We start from the raw sequence: 19,799 nt of genomic DNA on the forward strand, positions 1-19,799 counted from the left end.
TAAAATGACCCAAGTTTCAAGTTGTGTCCTCCACAGCAAGCTCAGGCTCTGTTTTCAGCTATACCAGGGCCCCCCTGTGTGCTTGCTGAGGATTCAGTCTGGGAGGAGGGCCACTGCTAGCTGCCACAATCATACTGGATGTCGTCGTCATGGGCACCCTTGAACGGCAGTGGGACTCCATGGGAATCACTGCTGGTTGTCCAATCTTGGGTGGCCAGTGGCACTTGGAGGAGGAGCCCCCAGTCATGCTGTTGGGGAATTTAACCTCCCCCTCACAGTCCTCTCTGGCAGTTGCCCTATCCCTGAAAAATGATTCCCTGATCCTCTGTTGCAGTGGTTGGGGAGCAGCAGGTGGGGAAGAAACAAAGGCAGGTCCAGCTTGCGTAGGATGCCAAAATTCCCCACAGTTGAAACTAAGCGGTCTCTTGTTTGCATGTTTTGCTTAATTGTGTAAACCGCCCTCAATAGTATTTCACTAAGTTGGGAGGTCTAGAAGTGCAATCAATCAGTCAATCAACCAATAGTCAATTTTGAAGACCCTCACTCTGCTTTGACATGCCTTTATTTCAATATATGGATCCAGCCCAGCAGATAAAGTATCTATTGGACTCTGCCACAAGAGAAACATTTTTTCCAAGCCTGCTGTCAAAAGCTGCTCTCTCACTTCTTACCAAACTTCGAAGATGAAAAACTGTGAATCCCTGGTTTGTCCTTGCTGAACACTTTCACTGGGAATATTTCTTCCAAGCTTCATATAGTGAAAACTGTGCCCCACCCTCCAGTGCATGTAGAAAACTTAGAGGACAGAGCAGTGGTAATAAAAGCTTTGGCAATCCACCAGTCATTGTGTACTGGCCCTTGTTGGGTTTTGAAGCATATAAATGCATAGAGAGCGACATACAAACTTATCACAGAAAGAACAGATGAAAATTAACATTTATGCTAGGCCTAATCCTAGAAGTATATTCCTTGTCGTAGGAACTTGATAATTTGACAATGCTACTGAATCATGCAGATGGAAGTGGGTCTGTCAGTGATGAATATGGCATGAGACTTTATCCAGATGTTGTGCTTATGTCTTTGTTGATGTAATTAGTGCTTATTGCTTTATATTCAGCTGGAACCAGGAATGCCATTAAATGCCACAGGAACACAATCTTTGTTCAAGCAACAGCTAAAATAGCTAAAATTCTTTAAAGATCTGTATTAATATTTATTTAAGATATTTTAGGGAAGCAGGCTGTTGGACAGCCATAGTATATTTTCTAATGTAACCCAAGGCAGAAAAAAAATGAAATGATTTGATGAGTTTAATGTTCTGTGAATTTAATGACCTGTAAAGTACTGGGAACAATCCCCCCCCCCTTTTGCCTGATTTGATAAATGTCAGGAGAAGTTTTGTAGATTCAGATCTAAAGAGTTATCTGGTGACTGTGGCTACATAATCCACACACCTCTTAGACGTCTACAGCAGGTGGAGACACAGAGCTGTGACAGCAATGAACTATTACATTTTTCTGGTTTTAAGGTTCTTAGTGAACTAGTTTCTTTATTGATTCTTCAGTATTATCCCAACCACTTCCTGTCGTTGTATGTGGAAGGTGTCTGCAGAGCAAGGTAAATACTGTTTTATGTAATAATGAAATGGAAAATCTAAGATACTAATTGTGTCAGATTGGTATTCATCTGTGTCTGATAGATTGTGGAAAATTAGTGGAAGGGTGTTCTTTTATTAATCAGATTTATCAGGAGCTACTGTATTGTTATTGAGTGTTGAACAGTTTACAGCAGTAGTCCTGAAGCTTTGGTCCCCAGACCTAATTGGATAAAATAAATAGTTTAAACTTTACAGACTATGGCTTACAGACCGTGACTTCAGCCTGCAATATAGTGTTGTGCGTCAAGGAAACCAGAGCCACCATGCAAAAGGTGTCTTGGGCTGGCATAGGAAAGTGATCATCTATTAAAAATTGTTCCATTATTTACATATCGACACACTGATATACTCTGAACTTCTGCCATGCTTTTCTTGCCAAATGATTATAATAGAAGTAATATCAAAATAAATTTTATTTGTGTGATTTGGGCTTGGTTGTATCATCTAACGAACATGGCCACCGAAGGAACGGATAGAAAGGAAGCACAAAATTATTCTGATATCAAGCATGCTAAAGTTAAAAGCCATTGGCTAGAATCCAAGCATATTTACACCTGCAGTGGTGGTGAGTACTCACTAATTAACAAATCCTGATTGGATTCATAGTATCACACCAGATGTGTGACTAGTAATTTGATCAGAAATCCATTGAAAGGCCAGTTGCTGCTCTGAGTTAAATCAGCGCATTTATGCAGGAGTAAATATTCACTTGGATGCTGGACAGTATCCAAGCCAGAAACTGTTGGGGAAATTAGAGAAGGTATCTTACAGTTGTTGTCTATAGTTAGAAGGTTTTAAAAACAGAGATGTGTGTCTCAGCCACATAGGAGAGAGACCTTCCATGCTGACCAGAGATCAGGAGTGAAAAGAGACAAAAGGAAATGAAGCAGAGAGAGAGAGAGATAAAAAAAAGAGAGAGAGAGAGAGAGAGAAGGTGCAAGCCAGAGGCAGGAAGGAGAACTAGCAATAACTTAGTGAAAAGCAGCAAATCCCTTGAGGTCCTAAAAACCTCCTTCCCTCTGATAATACGTTGTTACAAAGCATGCAAGGCTGTTATTATCTCAACATACACTGTTCCTTATTAAAATAATTCTGTCTCTTACAAAGTCCAGTCCCTCGAACAGAAGTGAATAAGCAAAGCGGGAGGGGAAGGCAGCTTTTCTGTCAGCAGACTGAAGTCAGAGCACACTCCCGCTCAGTGCACCTGTCAGGGACAGAAGGGCCATGTCCATAGAAGACTCCTCAGTGGTGCTGGAGGACTTCTTTTTGGAGCGTTTCTGGTTTTCACAGCAGTGTTCAGCCCTGTGTCTCCAGACTGTATTTCTTCAAAGATTGGTGAGAAGTTGGGGGGGGGGAGAGAAAGAATCCCGGGTTTTCTGTTCTAGTCCAAAGCACGAGAATAGTCAGGTTTTCACTTACCTTGTTTGTAGAAGCCTTAACAATACCGAGGGGAACCCACCATGTTGTAGTGGATAAAGGGATAGACTAGGGCTGAGGATGCCTGGGTTTAGATCCCAGCTCAGCCAAGGAAACTCACCGAAGATGTGATACTGCTAAAGCAGCTCCTTGAACATCTCACTTACCTTGAAAAGCCCTATTAGGATCACTATAAATTGGCTCCAACTTGACAACAACTGCAAAGAACACTGAATTCAGTTTTATTAAGAGTCCTGCTTCTTTGTCTCCAGAGTACTTTGACATAAGCAACATACTAGAATGGATACACTGACGTGTAAATAAAAAAGCCGATGACGGAAAATATGAATATTGTTAGACTAGAACTTTGAAGGGTTTTCCATCAATGATGCTTTGGAAACAGCAGGAGGAACTTTTCTTCTTGTCTTGTGACTGCAGAAAAGAACCAGAGCTTATTATAGGGATGAAGGAGTAGTTCCTTGGAAAGCATCATCTCGAATGAGTCACCTTTTCTAATTGGTCTTGTTTATATATGGAGCTTTGTTCTCTTGGAGCCCCAAAGTGGATTAAACCATTTATGGTATTCATTTGTTGAGAGCAGATAAATGTTGTGTACAACTGTTCCATTTTAAGGGTGTTGTTTGTCAGAATGTAGAGTTCCCATACTAATTGTAGCCAACTACACAAGCCTTCAGCCAAGCATTTGGCTCCCCTCATGTTGATAGCATGTGGGCTAGGTTTTTATCCCCATCCGTATAACTGGGTCAGTTGGCTTATTTTCTTAGTATAGTAGCTAACCAGGGCAGTGAAGAGACTCTGAGGCTCTCTGTAGCAACCATCTTGGCTTTTGAAACCATACGCTTTATCCACTAAGAGGGAGAAAGGTGTGCAGAAATTGATTTCTGCAACTAAATTTTCTACTAGATGGGTTTGTGCTTCATGTTGTGATCCAGAGATTCACAAACACAAGCACTTAGCTTTGTAACTACTTCTTGACTTTGGTCAAAGTACAAGTTTTTCACACTTTCTGCCTCCTTGGCTTGTTGGCTTTATTAAAAATAGCACTTGCAACTTCACATCCAGTTTTGTAGATCAGATTGGTAGCTGTGTGTTCTCACAAAGTACATGCTTAGCTGGCTAGAATTGTTTTACTTGATATGTAATTTGAAATAGGTTTGTGTACTAATGTACTCATATTTTAAAACCAAGAACAAGTTTTTTAAAACAAAATATTCTCTCTCTCTCTCTCTTTTTCTCTCTCTCTCGTTCTCTTGTTTTCTATAATTAAACTTGAAGCAGCTAAGCAGTTACATGCATGGAGGATCCCCATGTTTTCTCCCACCCAAGTACTGACCCCAAACCTACTAAGTTTCTTCATGGTGGCTGCTTTATGTGCCTTTATACTGTGTTTTGAGATCAATGTTATTTACAGAGAATTATGAGGCTCCTAGTGAATTTCAAGTTCAAACCAAAGCAGTTTTCTGCTGGCATTACCATGTGGTTAAAGGTTCTGATCATCATTACTTGAGATAATTGTTTTTAGTATGCCAGCTCCATATGGACAGGGTGGGTGCCCTTGAAGAATAGCATTTACATTTGCTTCTGTGAGTTCTAAAAGCAGGCAAGCTTTGCAGGGAAGGCAAGAGATCTCGAGCACAACTGATAGCCAGCTTCTGAGTAAATGTACTGTAATGCAAGTCTGAGGTGTTGATGCCTTCAGTGGATGAACCTTCCCCAAATGTTGCAGAAGATCTTCTTTGTTGTCAGCTTTTTGTGGAACATCTCAGCATTTAAAATATATTTCTGCTGGTCATTACAGTGAACATTTCTGTGTTTCTTTCTGCAGTGTCTGATAGTTGGAGGTGGACCCTGTGGTTTGCGAACTGCCATAGAACTTGCCTTTTTAGGAGCCAAAGTTGTTGTTGTGGAAAAGCGGGACACATTTTCAAGAAACAATGTGCTTCACCTTTGGCCTTTTACTATTCATGACCTTCGAAGTCTGGGAGCAAAAAAATTTTATGGAAAGTTCTGTGCAGGATCCATTGATCATATAAGTAAGTATAATTGATTCCAAGTGACAGGTTTGTTTTCTTTCATGTAAAGATGCATATTTCATGAAGGTTCATGGTTAATATTTTTGTGGTGATATGGCAGATATATTGATTGCTATTCATTACACAGTTGTGTGCAGACACATTTGGCTGAATTCTGTTGAACTTGTGTCGGGGGGGGGGGGGTCACAGTTCCTGTTCTTATATGGTGTGTCAGTCAATTACAGCACATTCAAATTCTGAAGTCAGTATTCACTGCAGAAAACAGTCTATGGCAGGTATTTTTGGAAGAAGGTGATGCTGTGGGAGACAGTTAATTGAATATTGCACTCTACTCCTTCATAGTCTGTGTTTGTGAGTACTGTGCCTATCAGCATTGTTCTCCTAAACATTTATTTTGGCTATGCAGGTAATTTTAAAGGAAATTTTCAATGGCTATTTGTGGTGTATGTGTGTTTGAAGAACCAGTGTAGAATAGTAGTTAAACTAAGGGAGTTCTAAGTTCCTGGTGAACTGTGAAACCCATTATGTAACCTTGGGTCAGTCATTCTTTCAAAAAAACCAAAAACAACAAAAAAGTGAGGTCACCTTGAACTTATAAAGAGGAAAGCGGGATGTAAATGTAACACACATACAAACCCAAACTGTCCTAAACAAGCAGCTTTTTAACGTTAAGTCCTTTGTGGCTGAAATCCTATTCTTTATTATAGTAAACTGCAAATAAAGCAAGCCCACAGAGACTTAGTGAGTCAACTCCTCTGTAGATTCCACTTCTTTGATGGGCCCATTTTAATTGTGAATTACTACGCAAAGCAACAGGATTTCGGCCAAATATACTCTTGCATGAATGTCAAACAAGTTAACATATCATCTAGTTCACTTTTTAGCAGTAATTTTTATCCTTCTAAAGAAAATAAAATTGCTACCTCTACAGGAAATAGCAGCAAAGATGTGCGTTGTTTCTGAAGGGGTTTCAGTGTGTTACAAAAGCAGGGTTTCCCCCTCTTCTTATTTAAAGAGAGAAGTTGAATGTGTATTCTTAAAAAGAAAAGGATGGACTATATCTTTCAATTACTGTATTTCTGTTCCCATAGGCATTAGGCAGCTTCAACTTATCCTTTTCAAGATTGCACTGATGTTGGGAGTTGAAATCCATGTAAATGTAGAGTTTGTGAAGGTTCTGGAACCTCCTGAAGATCAAGAAAATCAAAGTATGTTATTGTACTTACTGAGAAAGAACTGTACAGGAAATTAGCTCATCAGTTAAAACCTATCTAGAATATAGCATGTTTTACCTAATGCATGTGTGCTTCTGATCTTTTGCAAATATTTTGTTAACATTTTGGCTAAACTTTATATCAAATATCTGTTGTCAGACTTAAATGCATACTAGAACTGAGCCTGAACTTTTAATTCACAGGAAACTCTCTTACCTTGTTGTGAGAGAAAGGGGTTTGATAATATTAATGCTTAGCATGAAAATTCCCTGTCCTGTTCCTGCTTGATAATGTTGATCAATAATCCCTTTATAGTGGTATTCAAGTGGCTGACCTCAGTGAGGCCAAAAGCTAGTTTTCAGATAATCCAGTGGTCCAAGGGGCACATTTCTCAGAGTCAAAGCTGAAAGGACAGAGGGAGGGTCAAAGAGGCTAATTTGCATATTTGATTACAGTAATTACATAAAGATAGAGCTGTAGGCAACTCAGAGAGGAGGAGACAGGAGAAGGATTTATTTGTTTCTGTTTTCTTTCCTTTTAAAGGGAAAGAAAATCAGGTTAGATCAGGCTAAATGGGGTTGCTTGAGATGTGATGTGGTTGATCCTTGCATGTGATTGCAATTATCACCCCGGATGGCGTACTGCACCTCAAAGTGATCCTGTTTGATACAATTTAGACCAATCCAGGCCAGGATAATTGGGCTGTCTAGTTGAACCCTAAATGTGACAAATATGTTTCTGGAGCTCTGTATGGATCAGTGACAGTCTTTGCATAGGCTTCTCTGAAATGTTATTTGATAATGGCTGTTTCATGGACTGCAGCTCATTTCTTCATGGGGTGTTGGAGTGTAGCCTCACTATGCAGACTCTTATGCACACACATTAAAGGAAAGGAACTTTTTTCTTACATCCCACCCCACTCCAGCTGCATGTTAATAAGTGTCTGTATCCTAAAGCTACACTCTGTGTATCAAATAAAATGAACAATAACTTATGAAACTTATACTGCATAGAACCTTTGAATTGTGTCAACGGTCACAAGATTCTTTAGTGTTTTAAATTCATTTCAGTCTGTTTTTAATATGAATTCAGCAGAATGTAAAAAGTCTAAATATGAAAGAAAAGGAAGCAGATGGATTGTGCCGACACTCATAGGCACGGATAGATTTCTGTCATGTTTCATGCCCACTTGGTTATTAGAATGTTACAACCTACTTTCTGCAATGAAAATACAGAAAATTACATTTTAAATTGTACATATTTCCTCTTAAAGCACACTTCTAAAATATTTTTCACCTCACAAAATAAAATGAAATATTTTTGTAGACTTTTCCTCCAGTGTATGGATTTTTTTTCATCTTGTTTTGAGTCTAGGACTAAATTGCAACAGTTGGACAAGCGTGTGTGCCAAAGGATAACTGCATTCTAATTTATGTATTAAGCCAGAAAGTACATATTAACTGGACCAAAAACAAATGGTTCTTCCATCCATAGAAGGGAGGCTTTACTGAATATTCTTAACAAGGTTTGAGACACTCCTCTGATCGCCAGGCTTTGTTGCTTTCAGAAATAGGCTGGCGGGCTGAATTTCTCCCAGTGGATCATCATCTATCAGAATTTGAATTTGATGTCATTATTGGGGCTGATGGCCGTAGAAACACTTTGGGAGGTGAGTTACACATGATGTTAACATTGCAGCTTAATGGCAGATAGCCTGCCTGCTTTTCAGCTCATGATGTACTAAACTGGATTACAACTTGTAGCATTATAGTCTTAGAAAAATGTGGCAAGTTGTAATTTTCCTGCTGATTTGAAGAATTGTCATGCACTTATTGATATTGCATCAAAATAAAACCTGATACTAAACATGCTAGGTTTTGCTTGCTTGCTTGCTTGCTTGCTTGCTTGCTTGCTTGCTTGCTTGCTTGCTTGCTTGCTTGCTTGCTTGCTTGCTTGCTTGCTTGCGTACTTACGCACTTACTTACTTACTTACATACATACTTACTTACTTCTGACATTTATATACCACTCCATTAGTGCACAGTACTGTTCTGGGCAATGTATGTATAAAAATCTAAAGAAATGGCATAAGAACTAGTCAAATATTTGATGAGTCTGATCTGCAAGGGCACACCTTGTTCTTGTTCAATCCTGAGTGCTCAGAATGAAGACATCCATTATCTGCCAGACATTTCACAAAGATAATCCAAGGAATTACTTTAGGAAGACACAATATAAATTCTGATAAAAATATTTGATGGCATATAAAAGCGGGAAGGAAAGAAAGAACATTCTATACTGACTGCAAAATACTGTAGTAATTATTCAGTGGAAGAAATCCTGTTGTTTAGTGCAGTAAGTCATACTAGAGCAAGCCTATTTGAATCAATGGGACTTATGGAGGACTGACTCACTAAATCCCCACAGATTCAATGGGTCTGCTTTAGTATACCTTGCCTTATACCACGCAGCAGGATTTGGGGCAGTATTGTTCTCACATGCCTGAGTTTGCTTTTGAATGAGACATTAGCTAAGCATCTCTTGCCATATCATGTCAATCAACTTAATTATGTATATGCTCTCATTGGCTTTAATTAGTTAATTAATTCCATTTCTATAACACTCCATTAGTGTTGCACTGAGTGCATATTAAATTCCTTCGGTCAAGCAGTACTAATCTGCATATTAGCAGTTTACAGCTTGGTTATTCTACAAGAAGCTATGCCTGCCTAAGCAAAATCTTGACTGGTTATTGCATTCATACAAATAGTTCTTTGGTCCTTTGCGGAAATATAGATTCTTACTGTTGGCCTGTGGGGTCCCTCAGGGTCCTGTTTTGTCCCTTTTGCTATTTAATATCTATGTGAAACCACTAGGAGAAGCTATCTGTTGGGGTTCGGTGTTAACCAAATGGAGGAAAAGTGAATAGGTATCATTGACAAAGAAAAGGAAGAATGGCAGTGGAGTAAGAAGAAAAATATTTGTAAAGGCAGAGCCAAAAACTGATTTTAAGAGGAGCAAGGGTGTAATAAAAGTGGAGAAGTGAGTTTTGACATGTTGATTATGGTGGAACCAGGGTGGATTTGATTGATTTAAATCCCAGTTTAGATAATGTTTTAAATTTTAAAAATCAGAATTTTAAAAATGATTTAAATAAAGATTTTTTAGAAACTTTAAATCAATTTGATTTTTAAAAAGTATTTGATTTTTATTCACCCTGAGTGGAACATCTACACTTATAGAATGATGTGGCTTTTTGTACTAGCTGTAGTTTTAGCTGATAAGCGGTGTGGTAGAGAGAAGTGGAGAAATGACTGATTGCAATAGTCAAAGCAGATGAAAATACTACGATTCAGAATTTTGCTAGAAGTTGCACGTCTTTTAGACATAGACTTTTTTCAGCCTTGATGCTAGCTTTTGAAGGAAAGGGCTGGTCTCTAGCATTGGGGATCTTTTTACCAGCTGTCAGTTTGGCCTGATTAATCGACAAATTGTATTGGCTTATTTTCCTTGTAAGGCTTTAAGAGAAAAGAATTCCGTGGAAAGCTGGCTATTGCTATCACCGCTAACTTTATAAACAGAAACACAACAGCAGAAGCTAAGGTGGAGGAGATCAGTGGTGTTGCTTTCATCTTCAATCAAAAATTTTTCCAAGATCTGAAAGAAGAAACAGGTAGGTGATCTTTTCATTCTGCAACATGAGAAAGTAAAACAAGTCAGTAGATCTCATTCTGCCACAGGTATATCTCAGTTATGAAACTGAAATCTGCTTTTCTCATTTCCTTTCAATCTTATGGAAGCAGATTCATTTATTCACATTCAGGTTCTACATGGGCATTGTTGGAGCATCAGTGCCTTCTTGAATGATATACAGTGGTGCCCCGCATAGCGACGTTAATCCGTTCCGGATTAACCATCGCTATGAGAAAACATCGCTATACGGATAGGAAAATGCCATTGGAACGCATTAAACATCGTTTAATGCGTTCCAGTGGCTTCTACACTCACCGTAAAGCGATGTTTCCTCATAATGGCAGCCATTTTCGCGCCCTCGGTAAGCGAGGGCAGGGCGCGAAAATGGCTGCGGCCGCCGATCAGCTGGCCGCTGGCCAAAAATGGGGCCGGCGCTAGGGCAGGAGGGCGGGGGAAGGCTCCCCCGCCCTCCTCCCCAGCTCACCCCTGCTTCTTCAGCCGGCTGACCAGCCGGCGATCGGCCAGGAGGGGAAAAGAAGCCTCCTTTCCCCTCCTGCAGAGCGCGCAGGGGCGTCTGTGCCGGCGATCGGCCAGGAGGAGAAAGGAAGGCTCCTTTCCCCTCCTGCCGAACGCCCTTCTGGCCGGCGATCGCGATCGGCCAGGAGGGGAAAAGAAGCCTCCTTCCCCCTCCTGCCGAGCGCGCAGGGGCTTCTCTGGCCGGCGACCGGGCAGGAGGGGAAAGCAAGCCTCCTTTCCCCTCCTGCCGAGCGTGCAGGGGCGTCTGTGCCGGCGATTGGCCAGGAGGGGAAAGGAAGGCTCCTTCCCCCTCCTGCCGAGCGCGCAGGGGCTTCTCTGGCCGGCGACCGGGCAGGAGGGGAAAGCAAGCCTCCTTTCCCCTCCTGCCGAGCGTGCAGGGGCGTCTGTGCCGGCGATCGGCCAGGAGGGGAAAGGAAGGCTCCTTTCCCCTCTTGCCGAACGCCCGCCGACTTTTTCCCCCAGCTGACTGGCGGGAGATTCGGGAGAAGCCCCTCCAGTCAGCTGGGGGAAATGAAGCGATTTTTCCCCATAGGAAACAATGTTATGCGATCGCAAAAGCGATCGCAAAATCTTCTTCGTTAAGTGAATTCCTCGTTAAACGGGGCACCCGTTAAGCGAGGCACCACTGTAAAAGTGTTTTAGGTAGCACACATTTTTCTTATTGCATAGACTATGTTTTCTGAAACCTCATCAGACCCCATGGGATTTATCAAGATATACTCTCAAGTAGATGTGCATAGATGGCTGTTTCAACCAATACTTGAATGTTCCAGGCTGACTCTATGCATGGAGCCAGTCTGGTGGCCCTGGCGATAAGAGGTTGAGCCTTCTGAATACTTCCCTGAAAATTCTATGCCTGTAGGTGAAATTCATGGTCAGTTCCCGGATAAAACTCTTGGAATCAGCCACATACCTTGGCCCATGCCTATGGAATTTTACAAGCAGACTGATTTCAGGCTGCCACCATGGTATGTGTGGATGTTGCCATGCCAGTTCCCCTTCTGGACTAGACTAGAACTTAGAAGTAGCTTTTGCACGCAGTATTACTTGATAAAGGGAAAGAAAGTTCTAGAAACTTAGAACATCATCTGGTTGAAAACATTTTTTCATGAACATAGTATTTTCTCTTTGCTTCTCAGCAGATTTAGTTCACTAATTAATTCTTTAGCATCATATACAATATTAGTGTTGCACAGTAGTATTCTGTGCTAATTGTGTAGTGTTATCTCAGTAAAGAAAATTGAGAGGAAAACAAAATCAATTTTTTTTAATGTAGTGCTGGAAAAGAGCTTTGCGGATACCTTGGACTGCCAGAAAGTCTAAGTGTTTTTTAAAACTTTTAAAAATCTCTAAGTCTAATACATATAACATTCCTGAGGAAACCCCCCCTCCCACTTGTTGCTTAAAAAGCCTGCCTTGAAAGGGTAGGTCTTTGCCCGATGATGGAAGGACAAAAGGGAGAGGCCCCATCTGACTTCTCTGGGCAGCACATGACAAAATCTACGAGCAACCACAAGGCTCTCTCTTGTGTAGACATTAGCCTGGTCTCTTAGGGTGGAGATATACATATGAGAGCTTCTGCTGAGGACTTCAGACTCCAGGCAAATACATACAAGGCATCAGACTTCAACAGCCCAAGGCATTTACAGATGAAAAACACACCAAGGCTTTACAGATCAAAACCAGCCCCTTAAATGGAGCTTTGAAGGAAACTGGAAATAGTTCAAGAGTTGTATTTTTCTATGATTTATAAAATGCAATTCAGACAGGAGTCTAGCAATTTGTTAGGCTTTAAGATGCCGAAACACTGTTTTTTCCTCCTCCTCATTAGAATTTTCTTAAATGTACAATTAAGCATATTTTGGATATGAACAAATTCCAATGAGCAAGAGCTCTGTAGATGGGAAAGGTTATTTTAATGGATTTCGAAAGCGACTGTTGTCACACGACTGAAGAATCATTTTGATTCACAGTGTGCTTTGAAATTAACATAAGGTCAAATTTTGACTGTGCCCCTTTCAGCAAAGAAATATGTTTATGCCAGATTGACTGAATCTTAATGCAGTAGTTGAGGAAAAATTGTATTTTAAGTATGTTGTTGTTTAGTCGTTAAGTCGTATCCGACTCTTCGTGACCCCATGGACCAGAGCAGGCCAGGCCCTCCTGTCTTCCACTGCCTCCTGGAGTGTATGCTGGATGGTATACTTAAAAGTGTACCTTCCTGTTTTTCTTATTCCCCTGTCCTTGTTTATCTGCTTTTGTAACAAATTTCCTTTCCTCCTTCCTAGGAATTGACTTGGAGAATATTGTTTACTATAAAGACAGCACCCACTATTTTGTGATGACTGCAAAAAAACAGAGCCTTCTGGACAAGGGAGTCATTATTAATGTATGTATCCAAATATGGACTATGGCCTTCCTTCTGTATAAGTTATTTCGATGCTGATTTCTGATCCGTGAGAAATCCTTAAACCATAGATCATATGTATGTTGCAGAGTATTGCAGTTTAAGGATCAGATTTTACAGTGTCTTGAAGATACTGTGGCTGAAATCCAGCAGTATAACTTATGATGTTTAAGGTTAATAATATTAGTAGCGATTTGTTATTTTGGACATTAAACATCCCCAATCTCTTACCCAGGGCCTGAGGCTTCCTTGGGTTTCCTTACATTATGAGGGTGCCATTGGGGGCCAAGGGATGGGGGAGAAGTCTTTAATTTCTAAAAATCACTTCTTCTGGAAAATCTTTCTCACATATGTGTCTTTTGGGTCTTTCTTTCCTAAAGTATATCTGCTGGGACTTTACTTTCTTTATCTGTAATTTCTGAAAAAATGCTGCAGTTGATGACTGTCAGTCTCATGTGGTATAAATTACACTGTTGGATTTTAGACACTGTATATCTGAAGACTACTTACTTTTCTATGCTGGAGTAGGTATGCGTGGCTGCAGTCTAGATGGGGATTGATCCACATATCTGGGAGATGCTTAAAATTTATTTATCTGCTTTTCATTTTTTTAAAAAAAAAAAAACACTTTTTCCCCACTTGGTTTTTAAACATATCCTCTCCATGGGTGCCTGTAGAATTTTCTTCTTTCTTGAACCTCAGTTCACCTGTGGGGATGGAAATGTTTAAATTTAAAAAGATGGTGCAGATGTAATTATCTCTTGTCTTTATGAATTGGTCCAAATTTGGAACAGAGCTGTGTACACTTACTGAAAAGCTGGAAAAGAGGGTGGTCTTAGTTCCTATTGTCCCATGAGCTGGACATGGAAAATGGTACGGCTGGAATGTGCAGACACTTGAATTGTTCCCAGGCCAATAAAGCAGCTTATCAGAGTAGAATGGTTGCATTCCTGCATAGACACATAATGTTATGTGTTACATCACTTTCTAAGCAAGTATGTACCTGAACGTTTCCATGTTTTGCACTAAAAGAATAGGGAAGCATTTCAAGAGTTTTGTGGCAGAGAAAGAAAAGTAAGACATGATGAAATTGAACTCTTCAGATTCTTATTTAGACTTCTGTTGGATAATGTTGACCTGTTTTGTCTCTTGTTGTAAAGAATTTGTGGGTTGTATTTGACTTTTTAAAAAGTTCTGTTTTGAGAAGAAAGTAAAAAAAAAGTCATAAAATTTTCAGGTTATTTATTGTCTATCTCTAGACCTATGTTTACTATGTAGCATGAGATAAGAGGTTTTCTTTGCAAAAAATCCTAATAAAAATAACTAAAAATTATTCAAGATGAATATTATTATCTTGGCTGTTCTTACTATGTGGAATAAGATAGTCTATTTTATGTGACTGTCTTGGAAAGCTCTGAAAACCTAATGGTACAGGTTTGTCTTTTCATTTAGGATTATATCGACACTGAGATGCTGCTCTGTTCAGAAAATGTAGACCAGGACAATCTGCTCTCCTATGCAAGAGAAGCTGCTGACTTTGCAACTGATTACCAGTTGCCTGCCTTGGATTTTGCAATTAATCACTATGGGCAGCCAGATGTAGCCATGTTCGATTTCACTTCCATGTATGCTTCTGAAAATGCTGCATTAATACGAGAGAGGCACAGATATCAACTGTTGGTCGCTCTTGTTGGAGACAGTCTGTTAGAGGTAAGTTGTGTGTGTGTGTGTTTTTTCTCTCTCTCTGAAAGACAATTTAAACACTATGTCAGTGATTACCAACCTTGGGTCCCTTGACATGCTTGCACTGCAACTCCCAGAAATTCTGGCCATCACAGCTAGTGGTGAAGGCTTCTGGGAGTTGGATTCCAAGAACATCTGGGGACCCAAGGTTAGGAATCACTGCACTAAGCATTGTTTGACAGCAAGAAATACTTCAGTGTTTGTAGCTGTTGTATATTAAGATATTTGTGGTGATACATGAGAGCTGCAAATTTTCTGTCTTAATTTAAAATTGGAAGTTTTAAGGTCAGTATAAAGCATACTGGATTAACTTAGCCTATTGGCTATGAGTTACTTTGTTTCAATTGCACTAAATGATTTTGCTAATTGTAAATATTGTAAAGTGCTAAATATTCATTCCGTTCAAAAGAGATTATTTAGGACCTGAATTAAGAACCTATTCCAGCTGGTCTGAATGAAACAACCAAGTAGAGGGTTGTACCAGTGGTTCATGGGTTTATGAGCCATTCTGTGGTTTATGAGTTACAGGTACAGTTTCTCTACCAGTGAGAAATGTGCCAGATCTTTAGTGCTGTCAACTAAATCCACCTCTTTGAGTGGGAATGTGTCATAATGCCACTGGGCATACTTTCTTCTCTTCTGAAAAAAGTGGATCATAATACAACTGTAGAGTGCTAATGGAGGTGAATGTCTAAAGTATAAATATCACTTTGCAGCCATTCTGGCCAATGGGCACTGGTTGTGCAAGAGGGTTCCTGGCTGCGTTTGACACAGCGTGGATGGTGAAGAGCTGGGCACAAGGAAAGCTCCCTCTTGATATTCTTGCAGAAAGGTAGGCATGCCTGTCTCTTTCTCCCCATGCATTCCAGGTAAATAGAGCAAACTCTGCTTTCCCACCTAAACCAATAACCTCCATTGTCCCCCATCTTAGTTAGATATGAACCTCCAGCTGTGGTATATTGTACTTTTTTCCCTGATAAGAGACCACGTTAAAGCACTTATTAAAGAATGTGTGAATAATTTTATAAGATAATATAGTTTTCTGCTTGCATGTGGTGGCAAAGCATCATACTCCGCAGCATAAGCCTACTTCAAACATATATACGTATCATGAATGGGCCTCTGCTTACACCTCACCCTTGAGGCCACATAATTCTCCTGTACTGTCACTTTTGTTGGTTGAATATGAACATCCAGGCTGAGAATGCCTATTCACATAGATCTCTCCAGTTGATGGAACTGTGTGAGATCAGCTTTTGAATGCTTTGTCTCTTTTCATAGTTTTATGTTTTTGCATAGCTGTTGGGATATGGAGTATATAGATGCAAAACATTGTACATGCGGAACTGTATTTCCTGCTGCTGCTGTTGCACGCATGTGGAACACATTTAACTGAACATGTTATGGTTTATTTTGGAATGAAGAAACTAACTCTTGCATACTGTTCACTTGTTATAGTAACAAAATCCAGTTAGCTTACCTTGCTGATGGCATGGCTTCTCTCGGAGAACCAAGTGGGGTAGGGGAGAAGTTGAAAATGCTGTTGGGTGTGGGAAACTCAACTCATGGGACACTAAATTCCACACAAGAGCAGTATAACTTTAATGTTGTCAGTGTTTTTTCATCATTAATAGTTCCTTTTCAAATCTATGTGCTTGGAGGTTTGAGTGTTAATATTAAGCAATCGATGTATAAGATGTATAAGATGCCCAGTAGCTCCACTACTCTCTTCCTTCTTCAATGTATCTCAGCTATAACAACAACAATAACAACTAGTAGTAGTACTATTACTATTACTATTACTATTACTACTACTACTACTACTACTACTACTACTAGTAGTAGTAGTAGTAGTAGTAGTAGTAGTAGTAGTAGTAGTAGTAGTAGTAGTAGTACTGTTGTTGTTGTTGTTTTGGTGTTGGTGCTATGCAGTGTCCCTCTATTTCTCTCTTTTAACTATTCCACTTCTGGGTTTTGCCTCGTCCACATTCATTTTCTCCTCCCCCTCTTGCCATTCTATGATTTCATCTGCACATTTGTCCCTTCCTATGGCAGGGGAAAGAGCAGCTGTGTATTTATTTGGGAAAGGCATTGTTTGTGGTAATGATGAAGTCAAGAGCTGATCTTGGGGTCATATAAGGGCTGAAAAGGCATGTTTGTAGATGTCAGTAAGCGCAGTTCAGTCACAAATGGAAGTCTGGCTGACTAATAATGGTTGGGTGCCTCTGTCTCCAATACTCTTTTGTGGTTAAAGGAGTTGTTCTGTGTGAGAAATAAAAATCAAAGCCAGATGATTTTCGATGATGTAATTTCATGTCTTCATAGTTATTTTTGTGCCTCAGGAAAGCATACTTTTGTCTGCCTTTCTACTTGTCCTGCCCTAAATGTTTATTTTGCTTAGGCTGACTGTTCCCAAGTGCCAGCGTTCTAAAGAGAGGCAGGAGCATGTAAGGTGACAATGGAGCTTGGAAAATTTGCCTTGTGGGACTTTAACTGCCAGGATCCTTCAAATAGATTCTAGATTGTGCCAAGTAACTTTTGCAAACTTTGGGTTTAAAAAAAGAGAATGTATGCATCTAAAAATTGCATACAATTCTTTCTTTGTACCTTCCAGAGAAAGCATTTATCGACTGCTGCCCCAGACAACACCTGAAAATATAGCTAAGAACTTTGACCTGTACACCATTGACCCTGCCACTCGCTATCCAAACTTGAACTCAAGCTGTGTTCGCCCACACCAGGTGAGCTGAAACAGGATCTGAAACAAGAAAGTGCAGCAAAACAATGCTGTAGAAATGATGGACTTCTATACAAAAAGAAGTCAAACCTCACTTGGCTCAGTTTTAAATTCCTCAGGAAAAAAAATAGCTTGCATGCACTAAATGCAACTTTGGAGACAACATTGAAACTCGTAATGAACAAACATCCATTTTTTCCTGGATGAAATAGTGAAATCAAAAGTGTGGGTAAAGATTATACCCAGCTATTAGCTGGTATGATAACGTTGGCATGGCATTCCTATTGTGAATATGAATAATTGGAAAGTCTGAGATTGGTAGTTGTCATGATCCTCACGTGGCCCCTGCTTGTTTCACCAAATTAAGAGCTCACGCTATGTGTCTTTCAGCTGCCACCAGTTGATTACATCAACATTACCTATTATTAATAATCAAAGTCCAGGCCATATGTCATTATTTATTGTTACAGATGCTGATAGGACAAGCAATGTGTTAACTCTAAAACAAACATCCTCCTTTGTCCACTCTCAACCACCACTCTCTTGCCCAAACTCCAAAACTCTCTCTCCTCTCAATCTCCCAATCTAAAACTCTCCCTCCTCCTGCTCTCTTATATCTTGTGACTCCGTCCCTCCAGCACTCCCATTGGTCTATGCAGATAGTATATGAATATCCATGACCTGGGCGGACGCCACAGTAATGAAACCCAAACCTTGGAAAAATTGGTTCCTTGGATTACAACTCCTAGAATACCAGCTGGAGTATCCTGGGCATTGTAGTCCAAAAAGTAACTTTTCCCAGATCTATAAAAGACATGTCGGATGCAGCTGATGCTTATTGTGTGGAATTGTCATTGTCTTTCCTTAGGTGAAGCACTTGTATGTCACAAATGAGTTGCAGCCTTGCCTCCTAGAAAGAACAGCCTCCATTAGAAGATCAATTGGTCTTTCAAGACAAGGTCTGAAATGAATGTTCCGTTATTAGCATGCCTTTTACCACTTATAACAAAAGAGCTTGTCACTTAAAAACAAGTGAACATAACTTGTAAAACGACTCTCTCATTTCAGAATCAGATATAAGGCCAAACAAACTTTTAACCTGGTGCCAGAAACAGACAGAGGGTTACAGGAATATTTCTGTTATGAATCTCACTAGTTCATGGAGGAGTGGACTTGCTTTATGCGCAATTATACATCACTTCAGACCTGACCTCATGTAAGTTTTTATGTATGTGTCGTGCTTGGTAATTGCAGGGTGTGCCAGCTTCCTTTAAAAAGTATAGGCTATAGAGTTTGTTTCCCTTTTTAACATCTGTTTTTGCAACTGTATGCATGTCTGTGCTTAGCTCCCCCTCCAGATGATCTTGGCCCAATTCTAAAACTATAGTGTTCAAATAACTACTTAGAGGTTAACTATATCAAATTTTTGCTTACTTCAGTAAGAATCTAAGTTTTTAATGTTTTTTTCAAAAGAAGAAATCACTACAGTGAAAACATACACCAGAAGAGGATGTTTGTGTATTGAGAAGAGAGTATATTTTTATTACTTTATTACTTCTGTACCAAAACGTTTCGGAGTAACTTAAAACATCTCAGAATAAATACATACGAATTCTAGAATTTGTTTTGGATGATCAGTTTGATAGTACTGGCTGCCATGTTAAGTATTTAAACTCTGTTCTGGGAGGCATCCAACAGAACACTTGGCCATTTGTTTATTTCTCTGTTGGTCACACACCGAGAATAGTCGGTTGTGCCTTTTTCCTGTCTATGCCTTCCAAAGGTGCATGTTTATTGTAGTCACTGTAATTGTTTCCTTTTCCTGTGGTTTTTATTTTACTTACTGTTGGCCAGAATCCCATTGATTAGTTATACCAGCCTCTGTGGAATGATATGACTTGGCAGCAGCGCATTGCCAGTTGTTACCAGGTCACCTCTGTTATCCTTTGCTGTGTTCCAGTTGCAAGCATGGGTGTGCAATGAGGTATTCCTAAGTGGCAACTAGGTAACTGAAGGCAAATCACTGCTGCCATTTATACCTTTGCATGCAGGCTGGCTTAGCTAATCAGTCAGATTCTGACCATAAAGTTTTGTTAAAGAAAAGGTTACCTATCCACGATGCAGCTGATGACTTACCCAGCTTGAATTTCTCCAGGGCTTTGGAAGTGGAAAGGCATATTTTTTTAAAAAAATGTAATACAGTAGGACCAATGAATCCGTGGGGGATTGGTTGCAAGCTCTCTCCCCCTGCCCCCATAGATGCCAAAAAATGCAGGTATAGAAACACTGTATAGAGCATATTCTCTGGTTCCCTATAGTCATTAGTTCTAGTAATACACTT

At 40.0% G+C, this 19,799-nt stretch overlaps 1 protein-coding gene across 30 annotated transcripts in view; it reads left to right on the top strand.

The window, feature by feature from the left end:
* The window catches only part of MICAL2 (microtubule associated monooxygenase, calponin and LIM domain containing 2), a 175,589-nt gene that overhangs the window by 50,421 nt on the left and 105,369 nt on the right, over positions 1–19,799 (top strand). For all 30 annotated transcript variants that reach the window (XM_072985774.2, XM_072985773.2, XM_078383945.1 and 27 more), the window contains exons 3-12: positions 4,920–5,127; positions 6,219–6,335; positions 7,909–8,010; positions 9,859–10,014; positions 12,860–12,960; positions 14,431–14,688; positions 15,438–15,553; positions 17,336–17,462; positions 18,327–18,417; positions 18,527–18,674. In XM_072985774.2, the coding sequence (XP_072841875.2) occupies positions 4,920–5,127; positions 6,219–6,335; positions 7,909–8,010; positions 9,859–10,014; positions 12,860–12,960; positions 14,431–14,688; positions 15,438–15,553; positions 17,336–17,462; positions 18,327–18,417; positions 18,527–18,674 (1,424 nt within the window). The remainder of the gene's footprint in view (positions 1–4,919; positions 5,128–6,218; positions 6,336–7,908; positions 8,011–9,858; positions 10,015–12,859; positions 12,961–14,430; positions 14,689–15,437; positions 15,554–17,335; positions 17,463–18,326; positions 18,418–18,526; positions 18,675–19,799) is intronic.

Source organism: Pogona vitticeps, chromosome 1 (genome assembly GCF_051106095.1).
Source record: "Pogona vitticeps strain Pit_001003342236 chromosome 1, PviZW2.1, whole genome shotgun sequence".
Classification (NCBI taxonomy): domain Eukaryota; kingdom Metazoa; phylum Chordata; class Lepidosauria; order Squamata; family Agamidae; genus Pogona; species Pogona vitticeps.